General features: G+C 41.0%; 1 protein-coding gene across 1 annotated transcript in view; it reads right to left on the bottom strand.

Annotated features, from left to right (window-relative positions):
* LOC310861992 (piezo-type mechanosensitive ion channel component 2) overlaps nt 1-17777 on the bottom strand; it is a gene marked incomplete at both ends in the record, with an annotated part of 55134 nt that overhangs the window by 1397 nt on the left and 35960 nt on the right. Inside the window, 16 exons of the mRNA XM_083769730.1 lie at nt 567-736; nt 972-1064; nt 1193-1381; nt 1932-2079; nt 2230-2388; nt 3186-3400; nt 4126-4273; nt 5069-5186; nt 5568-5778; nt 6252-6440; nt 6957-7215; nt 7305-7610; nt 7696-7854; nt 8537-8748; nt 9459-9625; nt 9826-9909. Coding sequence (XP_083625856.1) covers nt 567-736; nt 972-1064; nt 1193-1381; nt 1932-2079; nt 2230-2388; nt 3186-3400; nt 4126-4273; nt 5069-5186; nt 5568-5778; nt 6252-6440; nt 6957-7215; nt 7305-7610; nt 7696-7854; nt 8537-8748; nt 9459-9625; nt 9826-9909 — 2827 coding nt within the window. The remainder of the gene's footprint in view (nt 1-566; nt 737-971; nt 1065-1192; nt 1382-1931; nt 2080-2229; nt 2389-3185; nt 3401-4125; nt 4274-5068; nt 5187-5567; nt 5779-6251; nt 6441-6956; nt 7216-7304; nt 7611-7695; nt 7855-8536; nt 8749-9458; nt 9626-9825; nt 9910-17777) is intronic.

Raw genomic sequence — 17777 nt, 5'->3', positions numbered from 1 at the left:
GAACGTTCCGCTAAAGTAACAATACAAAACAAGACCAGGTCAAAACCTAGAAATGTATGGCTGAACCACAATGGACAACGTTATTATTATTATGCATGCACATTCCGAGAGGGAGGTGCTAGTTGTGGCAAGAAAAAAAAAAAATGAAATAACGATGGAGGAACATTATGGTGAAGATATAGATGATGAGGTGAACAAACAGATTTTCTTTACAAAGAGTATTAGAATTGTGCAGGAGTGGTAAGAAACCCAAGTGGGTTTTGTGAAGACTTCCACTAAAGACACACACAAACAAATAAACACAAAGCAGGAGTGGGAGTTGGCCGGGCCAACACGCATCCACTGTTACATCCAGGACACAAGAGGTGGCACTGTGGCATTAAAGGAGAGGAACTACCATGCCGGCAATGGACCCTGCTGAGCTGCCTGCGAACTGGGCTCGGATTCAAAACATTAATGAGGAAGTGGGGCCTGGTGGACAGAGCAGCATGTGAGTGTGGGGAGCAGGAGTACGCTACGGAGCTGGACATCTGATGATGAACAACACACATACACTACACACACACCTGAGTAGTATCCATCGCAGGGTGATGTCAATGTGAGAGGAGTTTTTAAGCTCTTGGGTCATAGCTTCTCGGCTGGCAGGGCTGATGCTCCACAGAAGACTTGCATCGCTCTTTATCCTAGCAACTAGAAGGTCCTCCGCCTCATAGTTCTGAATGAACTCCACGGCAGACTGGAGGGGAATGGATAATTAGATGAATGTATGGATAGAAATACTTACTCAAAGACTTAGTGACTTACTAAAATGAACAAAACAGAACAGTTTCATCATTGTAGTTACAGTATCTATCAAAAGCAATTACTGACATCTCCCCAGTCTGACATCCTGAGGGAAATACAACTTTAATGACAAATGACCAAGAACAATACATTTGATCCAGTTATCAAATTAATATTTTGATAGTTACTGGGTGGGTAGCATAGGTATTGACGAGTTGGTTGTAGCCAGCCTTTGTGTATGGAATCAAATTCTGCCCCTGAGCAGTCATGGTGAATAGAGGCTGTGGAGACGCACGCACGCGCACACACACACACACACACACACATTTACAAATACCAATAATACTTGTACCAATAGTACTCTCATTGCCATACTGTAAACGTGACACCAAATTCGAAATCTCCTGACCGCATATCCTGAAATGCTGAGCTCAATGGAGACATCTAACGGCTGATTGTTCACCCCAGCCGCCTTGTTGATCAGTGACATGAAGAGTAGGGGAAACCAGATGATGCCGATGAGGGCGAAGATGATGAACCCTCCCATACCATACTTCACCACTTTCTTTTTCTTCGTTCCTGGAGGGTGGGGGTATTTCTAAGGGGAAATAAGGCCAAACTTTGAATAGCTGCGATATAAATAACATTAAAACTATATTATCCTCCATGCATCCATCTTCAACCGCTTATCCGTAGTCAGGGGTCGCGGGGGAAACAGCTCCACCAGAGAGCTCCATACTTCCCTCTCCAGAGCAACATTAGTGACTTCCTCCTGGGGGATCCCGAGACGTTCCAAGGCCAGTGAGTCAATTTGTTTCCTCCAACTGCACCTTGGTCTGCCCCGGGGTCTCCTCCCAGTGGGATGTGCCTCTAGGACCTCCCTAGGGAGACGCCCGAGAGGCATCCTAACCAGATGCCCGAACCACCTAAGCTGGCTCCTTTCCAGGCGAAGAAGCTATATTAGTATATATATATTATATAATATAGAAACTATTATTATTAACAATATAGTTTATATAATATATAATATAATATACATTAATAATTTAATGATAAATTAGGTAGCAAAAGTTGTGATTACTGTTAGTGTGCTTGCTTGCTTTGACACTGTTTGCAAGTTACACTATTACGAGTTATTGTTTACTTACATTCTCAGACTCCCTCCAACACTTCAGAATGAATATATTGGCATATATGTCTTCTATACAGATCCAACTGGACAGAGACAGTGTGGTGTCCGTCCAAACCCAGTCCATCACTGCCCTTAGCTCTGTCAGGAAGGGCACCAAGCGGAACCTGAGAAGAAAAAAATAATAATAATAATAATAATAATAATTATATATATATATATATATATATATATATATATATATATATATATATATATATTAGACATTTATTTGGGGAATAATTGCCAAAATGAGAAAAGTCACAAACTGACCGTACCCTTGGAAGAGGAAGAGGTTCATGTAGTTAAAGTTCTTAGTGAGGAAGTTTCCCAGCACACATTTGGGGTAGCCACTTTTGATTTGATAAGCAGACAGGCCAAAGTAGATACACTTGACAAAGTACCAAATCTGGGCTATATGATTGTTATTGAACCTCCTGAAGAAAGAGAAACAAAGACATTGTTAGAGAAGATTTAATCAGTCAGTAATGCAATCATTAAATTGTTAAGCCTAGTACACATCACATGATGAAATCGTTGCAAAACGTTGCAGAGAAAAGTTGCAACGGTCTGAATTACCCCGTTGCAGGTCGGCACCTGGGTGTGTTTTAAATCGTTGCAAACCACAGTTTTAGGATTCTGTTGCAAGTTACAATTCATTGAGTTAGGAATCATTCATTTGGACTTGACTTTAAGATGGATGTGACGGGGGTTGTCCTCCTTGTTAAAGAGATTAATCCTCCCTCCCACACACAGACACAATTATGTTCCATGCAAATGATGCAATATGATGTAAAAGTAATGCACCCTTATTCCTTTAAGAATCACAAAGTAGTAATATTTCTGGATAACATTTATATCCAAGCCATGGGGATTCATGGAAATGTAGTGTCTAAGGAGAAGATGCAGCCAAATATAATTCCTGGTATGGAGCCCAGAAGGATTAAAACCCATTTCCAATAAAGCTACATTTCAATACCATTTCAAATGGAATGGTACTGGCTTGCCAAGATAGGGTGCATTTGTAGAATTCATTAAAAAAAAATGAGGAAAAAAGAAAGAAAAAAGGACAGACCGGAGGGTCTCTACTAGCCAGAATCAAAACTAGGAACATTTCAATGATTCAGCTAACGGTATGCATTTCTCTTTCTTCTGTTCTGTTTCTCTTCAGCATTCCGACATCACTTAATTTAAATAAAGACCATATCACTCCATGAAATGATGAGCCCCTGACCTCTCAGTGACTCCAGGCAGGATGAAGAACATCCAGAAGTGTATGCCAAACACCAGGACCACCTGGAACACACACTTCCCCATCAGGGTCTTCTTCAGGTACAGGGCCCGGTCGACAATCATGGTCGCAAACTGCATCAGCAGCATCACCAGGAAGGCCTCGGGCACCTGGTCGTCACCCAGGGACTCTGAGATGTCCACTGTTGCACTGTTTTTCTATAGGAAGATAAAGATTTAAAAAAGCAGTGATAATAGGAGACAGAGAGAGCGAGAAAAAAAGAATCAGAATCAACTTTATCGACACATCACCGTTTTAAGTAAAACGTGGGTGAAATTTGTTTTTGTGCATAGTTCATATCGTGTCATTTTTTCCCCAAGAAATACAAGAAAGGGAAGAAGAGATTTTGAGGAGATCAAGGCAGGAAAGCTTTTACCACAAAAACTACAAGTAAAGGGTTTCAGATAATTTTAGATGATTGTTTCACAAACAGCGCAGCTGTTGGGTTTCTCTTATCTTATTTCCAGGCTGTACAGCCGTACAACCAGAGCATGGTCGTGTGTGTTTCTCTCTTATACACAAATGTCTGCATCGGTATCTGTAATGCTCGCCTTAAACGTTCGCCCTCGTTCGCCCTCGATGGTATGGTAACCGCAAGGTTGCCAGTTCGAACCCGGGCTCCCCCAGAGTTAGTGTCGAAGTGTCCTTGAGCAAGACACTGAACCCCTAACTGCTCCTGATGTGCTGTTTGGTGCCTTGCATGGTTTCCGCCGCCATCGGTGTATGAATGTGTGTGTGAATGGGTGAATGTAATGCACAAACTCTGTAAAGCGCCTTGGATAAAGGCGCTATATAAATGCACCATTTACCATTTACCACACATACAAAAATGCGTACACAGTATGTTCTTGGGTAGCTTTAACACAAACATATTGATTCTTACCCCAAAAGCAGAGTATCCATATATGGTGACAATGAAGTTGACAACATCAATGAGAAACATGAGGGCATAGACATCACACACAGGACTGAACTCGGGGTGGATGATGTCATAGAAGAACTGCCTGATGGGTAGGTAAATGTTCAGGGCACTGTGGGGGGGGAGGAGGAGGGATGGCATCAATCATGTGTACAGATTCATACAGAGAGGCAGGGCCACGTGTGACAAATATGTTTTCAGGGTAAACCCTGGTCCCTACTCCACTTCCGTGCCTCATAATAATCCAAACCACATATGTTTAGAATGCATTGTTGTTTATCATATATAATTAACTTAATTGATCCGCACCTTGCATTCGATCATTTCTCAGGAATCAGGAACTACACCTTGCATTTGATCATTTCTCAGGAATCAGGAACTACATGTTTCAGTAACAATTAAGAGGGGCAAGAGCTGGGACCTCTGCCATGTTATCCTCTCAAAGTGGGGTCTGGGAACCCCCAGTAGTCTTTGAGGGGATTCCAGGGGGTCCCCAGAAAAAATTGGATCACTTTCATCCTGCATCTGGCTCTTGTTTGATAATGCAATTTTGGGTCATGGGTGGGATGGCCGTCTTAAACACATATGCCCTATTTTATTTTTCGGCTGTTTGAAAAAGCTGATTTTCAAGCTCACAATGTGTAGCAATGTGACACGTAGAGAGGTTTTAGATCATCTTTTTATTTAAGAATGTTTACACATTGTGTAAAATCCTTTATATAGGGGTCTCTGGCACAAAATCTTTTCAAATGAGGGTCCACACTCCACAGACAAATACATACATCAATTTGGGGGTCCTTGACATGAAAATATTTGGCTAAAGGCAGAGACTTTACTGCTTACATCTTGACAGTTTATCGAGTCTTAAGCAACATACACTTGTAATATTGAGTGTTAACCAACATACACTTCTATGATGGTAGCTTTGGCCTGTAGCATCCTCTCTCGGATCTGCTTTCGGATCATCTGCTTCCGTGTCAGAGGAGTCTTGTTCCGACGGTGTCTTTTCTTCTTGGGTTTCACCTCTCCAAGAGAAAACACACAACACATGGAAGAACATCATGTTGGCTGATTGTCAGATCACAACGGGGTTGTTTTAGGGTGGAAAATGGAAATACAATGAAATATTTCTGGTTATCAGGGCGAGGCTTGCTCAGTTAACCTTTCCTGTATGAGTCTATTCTATCTGAGAAACTATTCGCCTTCAAGGTAATTTTAATGGGTATATGACATGACCACTAAATTAAAAACTAAACTTAAAACAGGAATGGAACTAAAATTACAAGTGTGACTAGACAGTTTGTCGGACACAATTATACGTGAAAACTGAAGGCTCAGAGTTGGAATTGTAAAATATTACCTGGCTCTCTTACCCAATTGAAAATATATGAGTATCATATATTTACCATTAGATTCTCTAGAGCTGTCATTTGTTCGCCGACAGAACAGGGAGGCGGTGGAGGTTTGGAGAGGGAGGAACAGCCGTCGACGGCTGGGTCTCGCCTCCTCACTTCCCTGTTTGTCTCCAGATCTCGTCTTCTGCTTATCCGCTTTCTTCTTCATCTTCTTGAAGAAGTCGGGCATCTCTACCTCTTTGCCGTCCCACAGGCCATGGCACTGTATAGTAATTCATGTTTTGTAGTATTACAGTAGTGGTTAAGAACCCGGTCTTCTGGGTTCACGTGTACAATGTACCTCTAATGAAGAGTTCAGCAGAGGTACATCAAAGCACCTCAGTCGTTTTGAGGTTCTTTTATTTGCACCTTTAAAATGTAACCTTTACAATGGTGCCTTTAGATGGAATGTACCATGGAACCATGGTAAATTTAAGATGGAACCGTGGTTTTAATGTTACCGGTAATTGTTTCAAAAAATGAATACAAATGTAAGTGACAAAAAAAAAGAAATTTAACTGTGGTGCATGGAATCGTGGTACCTTTAGAATAGAAACATGGCATTTCGAGTGAAACCTCAGAATGGAACTGTGGTGGCCTTAGAACCACGATACCTTTAAATTGTTTAAAATGTAACTGTAGTACATTTAGATTGGAATCATGGTACGTTTCGAGTGGAACTACAGTATGCGATACCTTTAGAATGGAACGGTGGAAAAAGAGTGCCAGCAGCTGAATGAGGTCAAACAGAACGTATCCGTCTTTCTTCTCCACCCCGATGATGTTGGGCAGGGCGTAGGGCCGCTCGGCGTTGATGCCACGGTACTTGGATGTGGCATGAGGGAAGAAACCAAACTGGAAGAAGTACTTCACCACAACTGTAATCTGGAAACAGATGAGACAAAGTATTGTGTGTCTCATTCCTCTTTACCAAATCATCACCACTGTTTTATGGCGCGGTACCAAACGGGTCAGCGATCTTCTACAACAGCATTTTTGTATGCACTCCATTTGTATGTACAGTACTAGGAGTAACCTTTGACTTCTAGTGCAGTATGCGTTATGTGAGTGAGCACTTGGAGAGGCTAGTCTGGACCCTGTGGAACTCCGTATTTGGGTGACATCATCAATATCGATCAGGTATCTCCATATTTGCCTACAGTATATGTCCGACATCAAAATTCAAGTTCAATTCAAGTACAACTGCTGATATGGAGTTTAAAATGGTCCATAATGGCCTTCAGTTACTTACTGCATAAGGAATTTATGGTGTTTATTAGACCCTCCTATTAACTGGAGCATACTGGTCTGGGAGGCTCTTTTAATGCTCATTTTGGTGTGCAATGTGCATGCATTCTTTCAATATTAGTGTACGTGATACTTGGTCCAATAACTGCATACCTCTGTGTATACAATAGCAGTCATCCAGAAGCGTTTAGTAGGCCTGGGGACGGACAACATGGCCCAGAGGAAGATGAGGATAGGTAGGGCCAGGGTGAGCATCGAGGCAGACACTATGTGGTTGAGGATGATTACAAAGTAGCACAGCATCTCAGACTTGGACACCATAGTGTTGTAGAGGGCAAAGAGCAGCCGCAGGTGCCTCGGGAGTGACTTGTAAAACTTGTCGGACTCTGAAATCTCCTCGTTGTCGAACATGCTGAGATGAAGATGATATAAAAACAATTAACAACATTTCCGAAGGTGAGATAAGAAAACGTTTTAATAACATTTCCCATGATGACTAACTTGTTGAGGAGCAGTTCGCTGGCAGTGAGGTTCCTTGTCTCCTGACTCAGAGGCCTGGGGGATTCTGGGATATCGAGACTTTTCTCTCCCTCATAAGGCTCATATGGACACTCGTCTGTGTGTCCATCTCCCTCTTTCTCCCACCTCTTCTCCTCCTCCTCCTCTCTCTCTGACGTTTCTTGTAGCTCCTGTTGATCCTCTTGCTCGATCTGTTCTGTTTTATTTCCGTCCCCCTTCTCCTCTTCCTCGTCTTTTATGTCATCTTTAATCTCATCAACATCCTTTTGTTGTGTATATCCGTCAAGACTGTGGAGTAAAGAATAGTAGGTATATACTGTATGCATATACTGTATATAGACAGACAGACAGTGGTTGAGATTTTTGTACAAACCTGTCTTGACTATCTAAGGAGGTCAGGTCTACATTGGTGGCCTTTATAAGCCTCCGTCTCAGCTGGTCTGCAGGCTGCTGGACACAAGGTGAAGGGAAGTCTAGGTCATCGTCCTGGGTGGGTTGTCTGGACCCCAGCAATGTCTCATCTGTCATGCAGCTAGGAGTGGAGAACAGGAGAGCACACCGATTCAACAAACCTGTTTTAACGTTTTCATCACCATCAAATACATTAAAGCTCAACAGTATGAGTAGACCCAGATGCTTTCAAACAGTGATATAGTGATAGGTGATCGCTGAAAGAATGACTGAATGAGTATACCAAGAAACAAACAAACCTGGTGAATAAACTTCTCAAACAAATGTTTAAAGTGTGAAATGGCATCGCTTCGATTGATTGAATGAGTTAGTGATTCCCAAAGTGGGGTCCGGGGACCCTTAGCGGTCCTTGAGGGAGTTCCAGGGGGTCCCCCAGCCAAATGATACTTAGGAACCAAATGGACCCTTATGGGTCTGTAATTTAGAGAGTGTATACATGGAACAAAATGGACCCATAACGGGTCCATTTGGTTCTATTTGTTTTTAATTACATTTGATTTAACAATATATGAATTGACAATTGACATAGAAATGCAATTTAATGGGGGACCGTAGCCTAGGTCAAACCTGGGCGTCATTGAAATGAAAATGGTTGAAAATCACTGCTAGAGCCGTAAAAAAAATCTTCTCTTATGGGTGTCCTTGGCATATATTTTCTAATGGGGGTCTATTTGGGGGTCCTTGACATGAAAAAGGTTTGGGAACCACTGAGTTAATGAACACATTAATGAATCATTGAATACCTGGACACGCTGCTGCCCCAGGAGACCCTTGAGGTAGTGCTCTTGAGTCTGGCATAGGAATGGGGGGAGGAGGGCACTCCAGGGGGTGAGCAGGGCGGAGGGAGGGGGAGGTAAATGGGATCATCTGGGTCATCCTGTGATGATACCGTGTTCTGACGAGACATCCAGTTCTCGTAGTACCGCGTCACACTATTCTGATTCACCTCTCGACCCTGCAGAGTGAAGGAGAGGTATACTGTGAAATCCTGATTGTTCATTTAACTCACAGAGTAGCGAAAGAGGGAGAGTTGGGAAATGGTAAATGGAGTAAGGGGAGCATTTCAGCCCAATGGAGAAATGGATATTTTACCCCAGGTAGGACGGATGGGGGCTTTAAGATATGGGCCGGAAAAGGGATTAAACAATGGAAGGATGTTTATGAAAATAGAAGTGGGAAACTACTCTCATTTTATGAACTAGTTGCTAAATGCAATATACCTTTTACACATTTCTTTACAACTCAGAAGGTTTATAAGGGCTAAACAGTCAGACTCTTTGGCAATCCCTCCTCTGTCAATAATAGAGAAAGAGCATATCAAAAAACCCTTTAAAAGGGGCATCATATGATCATATCTGATTGTTACTCTAGATTCAATGCATGGAAGTCTGATTTACACAGGGAATTTTCATTGGAAGAGTGGAGCACAGCCTGTATGGAGGCTCAATCTCAGACGTGTAACACTTGGTTAAAATTATTGCAATATAGACAGATATTCCAGATACTTGTATCAGATGTGGAAATGACTTTTCCATTGTTTGTGGGCATGCCCAAGAGTAAAAGTATTCTGGGAAGAGGTAAGGAGGGAGATTCAAAAGATATCATTGACGTCCTTGACATGAAAAAGTTTGGGAAACCACTGTCCTAATCCTCCTTTCGCCTCACCTTCTTCTGCTGCTGGCCCAGCAGAGCCCGCTCGAAGCGTAGGACTCTGGAGATGTCCAGCTGGTCCTTACAGAATGAGTTCAGACTCTCCGTAATGTCTTCAAGAAGGGTCATGAGGAATACCCATGTGAACTCCATTTTATGCCTGCACCTCTGGAATATGTTTTCTATCAGGAGCAGAAAGATATGCAGTTGATAATTAGGCACCAGAAGAAAATATGGACCTGTAGTCATTTGGGAAAAGACACAAATTGATAACCTTTCCCAGTGTTGACAGGGATATGGATAAAAGCAGGACTGCACCTGCTCATAATTAACCTCCACGTCACTGCTACTGATTGGAGGGTTCACTGAAAATCATTCTTACCTTTTTCCTCCTCCTCCTCCTCTTCTCCCTCCTCCACATAGTTGTCTTCTAATTCATCCTCACTGGAGTCCGTTCTGTCAATACCTGGAAACAGATGTACAGATATTATTCACAGCATACTCATGACGTGTTTTGCATGTAATGTATATATTCCAATGCTGTTCGTCTGTCCATCCTTGTGTGTGTGTGTGTGTGTGTGTGTGTGTGTGTGTGTGTGTGTGTGTGTGTGTGTGTGTGTCCGTCCAGACCGATCGGTTTGTGAACGTCTGACCCAAATGTTTCACGTTGGCCTGTTATAGTGCCACCAGGAGGCCAATTTTTGCAAAACAATTTATTTTATATTACTCCTACAGCTTTTGTCCAAATATCACGCAAATCACATTATCTCTATAGTAATGTGATCAAGACGGATCCGTTTGATTTGTCATATTCCACCATGGTCCGACGACGAGCAAGCCTCAAGGCCTTGCTGGCGACATGCCTGCCTAGTTTTCAAGTCATTTTAAAAAGGTATTTGTTGGAAAATCTTGCCAACAAGCAGGACGTTGAGTGAACCAAGATAGTAGTACAATAGGGCAGTTTATTTTCCAATGTTATTGTACTTTCTGCTTATTAATATGAGGGCAGATTAGTGGGCGTGGCACGTGGGCGTGGCGACCAATTTGTTTTTTTTTCCCCCCCTGTTGGTGGGAGTTTGAAGGAACATGTGCTGTCAAAACAGGTGTGGGGGTGTGTCTGGGACCCCCCGGGGTGTGAGAAGGGGAAACTGTGACTAAAGATTAGTGTCGATGTCAGCTTCCTGACATCCTGGCATCCTGACATCCTGACATCCTGGCATCCTGGCATTTACCTTTTAAAATTAGAACCTAATTTAAATGTCATGGGAGTATGGCTGTCTTCGTCATCCTGGGCGTGAAATAGGTTAGGGATAAAGGCCTAATGAGGGTGTGTGGTTATTCAGAAAGAGTGGGTCATTGTGAGTGTGTTACTCCTCAGATCAATGTGATTTTTTTTTCTCGTCATGGAGGATGCTATAGAGACTATGTGTGAATCTGTCCTGCATTGTGACAGTGTCCTGTGTCTGACATACTAAATGATAGTATGATTATTTCATGGTTAAAAGTTGTTGGTATGCTAATAGATGTGTTTGACAAACAGGGGTGTGAGATCCTAAGGGGGTTATGGAAGTTCCCGGCAGTGGGAGAGTGTGAAAGCTTAGGTGTTGAAACCTCAGATGTTAATAACTATAGATTAGCATTGATGTCAACTTCAGACAGAACAAACCACAAGCACCTTTTAAAATTATAACTAAAATTTAAATCTCAGGGGGTGTGACTGTCTACGTCGTCCTGGGCTGGGGGATATGGATGTTCCCGTCAGTGGGAGAGTGTGTGTGTGTGTGTGTGTGTGTGTGTGTGTGTGTGTGTGTGTGTGTGTGTGTGTGTGTGTGTGTGTGTGTGTGTGTGTGTGTGTGTGTGTGTTTCTTTCATGAGTTCGGTGGGCGGTAAGTAGTAGCATAGTTATGATTATAGGTTGGTAGGTAGGTAAAATGAGAACCAAATGTCACACAAAAGTTAAAATATTGTAAGATTTGCACATTGGTTGGATAGATAGTAACTTTATAGTTTGAGGTAATGAGATTGTCACGCAATATGATGCGTCAGTGGGAGAGTGTGAAAGCTTAGGTGTTGAAACCTCAGATGTCATCCATGGCGTGGGTTAGGGTTAGGGATATAGGCCTAAGGAGGCTGTGTGGTTATTCAAATTTCGTGTGTGTGTGTGTGTGTGTGTGTGTGTGTGTGTGTGTGTGTGTGTGTGTATGTGTGTGTGTGTGTGTGTGTGTGTGTGTGTGTGTCTATGTGAGGGGAATCTTATTTACTAATGTAGATTCACCCTCATTTCCTCCCAGACTACAACATCTGTGTTTGAAGGCCTGAATAGAAATTCTATTGACCACTGGACCAGAGCTAAACGTTACCGAAAATATTTAGCAACGTTTCATAACATTACGGGCACATTTTAAGAAGTTTGTAGCCTACTTAGTTATTATTAATCTCACATATCCCATTTACCTCTGCAATCAGTGAGTGCTGTGTGACAAGGTGGATCATGCGGCTTTTCACTTCAGAGTTCAGACAGTGAGTGTAGGCCTACAACTGAGAATGAGATGAGCTGATGTGTCGCAGGCAGCTGCATTCAATTTGAGTTGATGTGGGGAGGGGAGGGGAGACGAGAGGCAGGCGCTCTTTCGCTAACACTCAGCCTATATTAACTCGAGTAGCATATTTTTATGGTTTAATTGTTATACCGTGCCCAATTCCCGAAATTGCGTAGTTGTCATAGGGAATTTCGTACGTGCGTACTGAGACCTAGAATTGCGTAGTTTGTACGCAAAATGCGTACAGGTTGGCAGGTCTGTTGATAGTTAGCGGCGAGGACAGGGTGCCATTCATGTCTACCATCTGTATCCTTCCCATCAAGTAGGGCAGTAGGCCCTCACCAGTGAAGTGATACACTGTCAAAACCCAAAGCCTTAAGTTTATTCAAAAGAATGTTTCTCAAGGCACAATATTCAGGACATGTGTTTGTGTTATAGTTTTTTAATATTAACAGCTGTAAATGTATACATCTGATTGTATCTGCGAACAGGTATAGACTTAAACCATATCATGAGGTCTATTTAACAAAAACTACAAAGTACAAAATTATGTACAAAGTACAAATAGTACAAATTATGAAAAAACACATGAAATTACCTACAGAAATTACTTACATTTACAGAAAAACAACAAAAACGTGACGACAAAAACACGAACCGTAAAAATACAAGACACCAAAACAAAAGAAACTTGACACACAACAAAATATTATAAGACACAAAGATACACAGATATAAAAAATAATAATCATGTTAGAATTCTCTTAAAACAGGTTTAAAATGTATGTTCAGGTAAGAAATAGCTTAAAAACACACTATAGTGTCCTATAGTGTATGAGGGGGTGATGTTGTAGCTGCAATTGTTGGTCCATCAGAGGTGTTTAATGATTATGCATCACACCCTAGGTACCATTTGGTAACTGGAGGCGGAGATTATGTCGATATAGGATATATAAGGGGCTCCTTTTTTTAGATAATTTGTATCAAAACAGCGAATGCTATGCTACAGAGTGGAGTTCCACCACGGACTTAAGTGAAACTCTTTTCTGCACGTCGCCGTCGTCTACAAAGGCCGCCATTGCTGCGTTCGTGAACTCTTTATGCCTACAGACCGTTAGTGAATATTAGTATATTTCTCTTTTTATTTCTCTCTTTACCTTTTTCACCCTATTTTGTTCACATGGCTATTCAATTTGGTTTAGATGTTTCAAGTGGTCAGATGGTTATGGAGTCAAGGGAACGCAATGCATTTTTCCGAGATTCTGCACCAGAAAATGATCCTGATGAGGTATCCTGTGAGATGGACTGTCATTTGACTTATGAAGACAATTCCGTCATCACTGAATCAGAATATTTTCGTTACATATATTATATAGATCCCGATAAGGACGAACCGGAACTAGAATTTGATGATCCTCCGGATGAGTTGCTATACAATTATGCGGAATTGTTGATTGAATATCAAATACGAAATCCTCCGACACCTGGTCCATATGACGATTTCTGTGAGGAAGATTACCAGCGTTGGTTAATTGATTATTGGGACAGAATCTGTGCCAGCCAGGATGCAGGTAATGAATATCAATATTTCATATGTTAATGCTACTGGTTTTGATGACAAATTGTCGGCTAACGTTAATATAACGAAAACATTATCAAAGCTATTCCCTATTTTATATATGTGTTTGTAAATAATGTGAACGTTCTATTATTATCCCTATAGAAGCTGAGGCTTTCTATACAATGGTTTCTCCACCGAGGGCTCTTCGATTCGACGTGACGACATTGACTGCAGATATCGCACAGATGAATTACTTGCTGCAGACTAAACACCAGGAAACTATAGACATTTCCGCTGCTCTAAGAGAAAAACAGGAGGACCTTGAATTTATCATTCACATTGACAACGTTCTGATGTAAATATTTTGGATGTTATTGTATGTTATTGAGTATACATACATCTATGCCTATAGACACTACTTTGGGATACGAATGATGTAAGACTCTAGCATGTATTTTTTCTTTCCAACGTTGATGACATTGTAAATAAATCTTTAACCATAAAAAAAAAGAAAAAAAGAAATTGTGGTGTTGTTTTTGTTTTATTTTTGTAATGGTGTTAGTATAGACTCATGCTAGTTTTAAGTGTATCTGTAGGAATGTACGAACAATCATACAATTCAAGAGATAAATAACCTTGAAAGAGCTAATTCCATTGAAAGGAATCCAAGAAAATAGTTTTACTATGGGCCATTACATGATTTTCTTAAGAAGAAATGTAGAGATGTCTGAACTATGTATGAATTCACATAAATTACACACTGCGTTCATTATTTGAGGGTTTTTATTTATTTATTCAAAACAGGGACAATTCTGTAAACTTGTTAGACAATTAGGATGGAATATGATATACTGTATAGGTTGACTATAGATGACTATAGATATACCCAGAGTTGGGGTCCGTTACTCATAAAAGTAAGGCACTACATATTACATATTACTTTTGAAAAAGTAATGCCTTACATTACTTTATTACTCCCTGGGGAAAGTAACTAGTTACATTACTCGTTACATTACTTTTGCGTTACTCCATAAAATCGCATGTCGCATTGTCACATAATTTACCAATTAACAAATCTTTATAATCCTAATAAGGAGGACATACACAACATCTTTCTTTATGCTCTTTACCAGGTTGTGGAGGAATAAAACAAAATGGGCCTTTCCAAAACGGTCTAGTGCAGTGGTTCTCTTGACCTTGTAAAACTTTTTCTATGCAAACTTCTAATCAATTCTTCAATCAATCAAATCAAATATATTAAAATAGAAATAATGAGACTGAGAGAAATCAGTAGCCTATATGTTCACAGTGCTTTAGGATCCCTTTCTTTATGATGTGGAGTTCTCTGCTCCATGCTCATTAAATGTAGTTTTTCATGTCGACATATTTGGGTTTATTCATCTCTGCATTAACTAACTAGTGATTGTGACTCTGAGAGTACATACGTTCTACAACAAACAAGACCCTCCCAGCTGGCATTGTTGCCAGGTTTTGGTAGAGAAACAAGCAGCCATGTCTATGAAAACAAGCTCAAAAGAAGCATGGCTAGGCTATTATAAAACAATCCCAAAGTCGCTTATAATAAGCGGACATGGCAACAGCCCAAATGCTCCGTCTCTGTGTCTGTGACAGTGGAGTCAGTCTCCCACTGTCACAGACACAGAGACGGAGCATTTGACATGTTCTAGTCCGCGACTCCAGCGCACCATTACTGTTCATGTTCAACTCATCTCCATTGTGTGCATTAGTCCAAAGCAACACTGATGAAAGCAGCCACATGACGCAATTAAGTAATGAGTAACTGCAGCACTAAAGCGACCAGCTAACTGTAGTGTGATTATCAATTTTGGAGGAGTAGTGTCGTTATATTACTCGCTACCGATCAAAGTAGTGTCGTTACAGTAACGAGATTTTCCGTTACTCGTTACACCCAACTCTGGATATACCATATAGCCTTTGATTTTGTGTAATTCTTGTGGTGTTGTAATAGCATCGCTATGGTTTACAATTTACAGTTTAGCCATTTACAGTATTTACAATTTACAAATTTAGGCATTTAGCAGACGCTCTTAATCCAGAGCGACTTACATTTAAGCAAGAACAAAAGCATGGGAATACATCACATAAAAGTATTTATCATGATACATGCGTAAGCTAAGAAAGTAACAGTGGAATATCTATATAATGAAACTATACATACACTATACATATAAACTATACATCTTTACTACTATGCTATACATATGTACTATGGCGTGCTATGACTATATACAATACAATTATAGTGCTGTCTACATAACAGGCTATAAGTCTGTATCAAATGCTATATAATCCAACAGAAATGCTATCTAAGGGTTTAGGGTAAGTGCTATGGGCCATGATGGAGTCTGAAAAGGTGGGTTTTCAGGCTACGGCGGAAGATTGGGAGTGATGCTGCAGTTCTGACTGCAATGGGAAGTGCATTCCACAGTTTTGGAGCCAGAAGGGAGAAGAGTTTGGGGCGTGTGGAGCGTTGTCCCGGCGTTTTATTTATATTTTTTTTTAGTGAGGGTACTTCCAGCTTCCCTGCGTTGGCTGATCTGAGTGCGCGGGAGGGTTTGTAGGGTTCAATCATACATGTAAGATATGGGGGGACCATACCTTTGGTTGCTTTGAAAGCCAGCATCAGAGTTTTGTATTCTGTGTGGGGCAGCAACCGGGAGTCAGTGGAGGGAGCGGAGCCGGGGGGAGACATGTACGTGTTACCAGATGTTCTGTAAATATGGACCTGTTCACAGATACAGATGATGTATTTACAGCTGTTATTTATATTATGTATATTCAGCCATGAAGCCCCTCTCATACACGTAATCCTTGGCTGTAGTGGGATGGTCACACTTTAGAGTTTAGAGTATGGCGGTGTACAGCGGCCAGACAGCTTGGCGCTCACAAGTTGTTGTGTTTCCGGACGGTCTGGCTACAGGTTCAGTCATGCTTCCGTTGGCGAGGGGGGTACGCGAGAGATTTGATATTGTCTCAGAGAAGTTTTGCTTCGCTCTGGGGCTAGTGAGTAGAGTCGGACATCTTCGCTAACGGGGTCATCAAACGACATCTTCATGTTTTCAAAATCATATTGTCCATGATCAGTTCAAACCACACCGTATCATTGAATGCGTATGGAGATTTGCGAAGAGCCTCAAGCAAATAAATGTTACTCAAACACATTTCAAATTCAGGGGTCTTAGGAGGGTCATTCGATACATTAGGTGTGATAGGAGAGTTCCATCCCCATTTGACGATACTCACATACACAGTCATACACTGTCACACACAATAAACAGGGTCAGAGCTGTGTACACAAAAATTACTCGTTGGAGCTTGCACCTCTCTTTTAGATCAGTCTCTAAATAGTGTCTCTATGACAGGCCTTTAGGGTCACCCCCCCCAAGGGAGAGGAAATGATCAGTACAGCGCCTGAGAGGCTGAGCTTTCTAACTCGGTTTATGCAATAACTGATAGTTCATTCATGACCAATCATTGTATGTCTGGAAAACATTTTTAAATGCTTAGACTGATCAGTACTATTAGTTTGCCAATCATTGACTTTCAATACAGCATATATCAATTCCTAGTTTCAAGAATGATATTTAGTCAATTTCCATGTAATGGTAATATATTATGATCAATATTGTGACCATAAAGAAAAACAAACAAACTGTGTATAATGATAAATTATTTATCTGATATACTGTACTATAAATGTAGTACTACACCCTAAATATTGAAAAACATCCCGAGTTTACAATAGATACTATTAGGTATTATTGACATTTGAAAGTTAGATAGACTATAGTCCAGGGTACTCAACTGGTGGACTACGGTCCACGCATGGACCGCGGCCCACCTCTCTGCGCACCCTAGGCAATAATTAAAATAAAATAATAAATAAAATAATAATAATCTCTCCTAAGCTCAGGCCAGGCCAGCCACAGTCAATTTCAATTCAATTCAGTCAGTGTTGCTGCAGTACAACTACATTGTATGCCTTGAGGGAAGTTAATAATATAAATAACATCGTATGGTACATTTCTCATGTGAAATTGTTGCAAAGGCCACCAAAATGTTCCCCAAGGGACATTCAGTAATAATAAAGTACAGTAGTCTTTGTAATATGTGCAGTTTATTTGATTGCTTAATTATGCTGTATGTTCTTAAATAACTATATACCTAACCATTTAGTCAAAGGTTTAGTAC

Source organism: Protomyctophum parallelum (genome assembly GCF_964188405.1).
Source record: "Protomyctophum parallelum genome assembly, chromosome: 7".
Taxonomy (NCBI): domain Eukaryota; kingdom Metazoa; phylum Chordata; class Actinopteri; order Myctophiformes; family Myctophidae; genus Protomyctophum; species Protomyctophum parallelum.
Note: the sequence above shows the minus strand (reverse complement) of the source record. Positions and strands in the feature narration are given on the sequence as shown.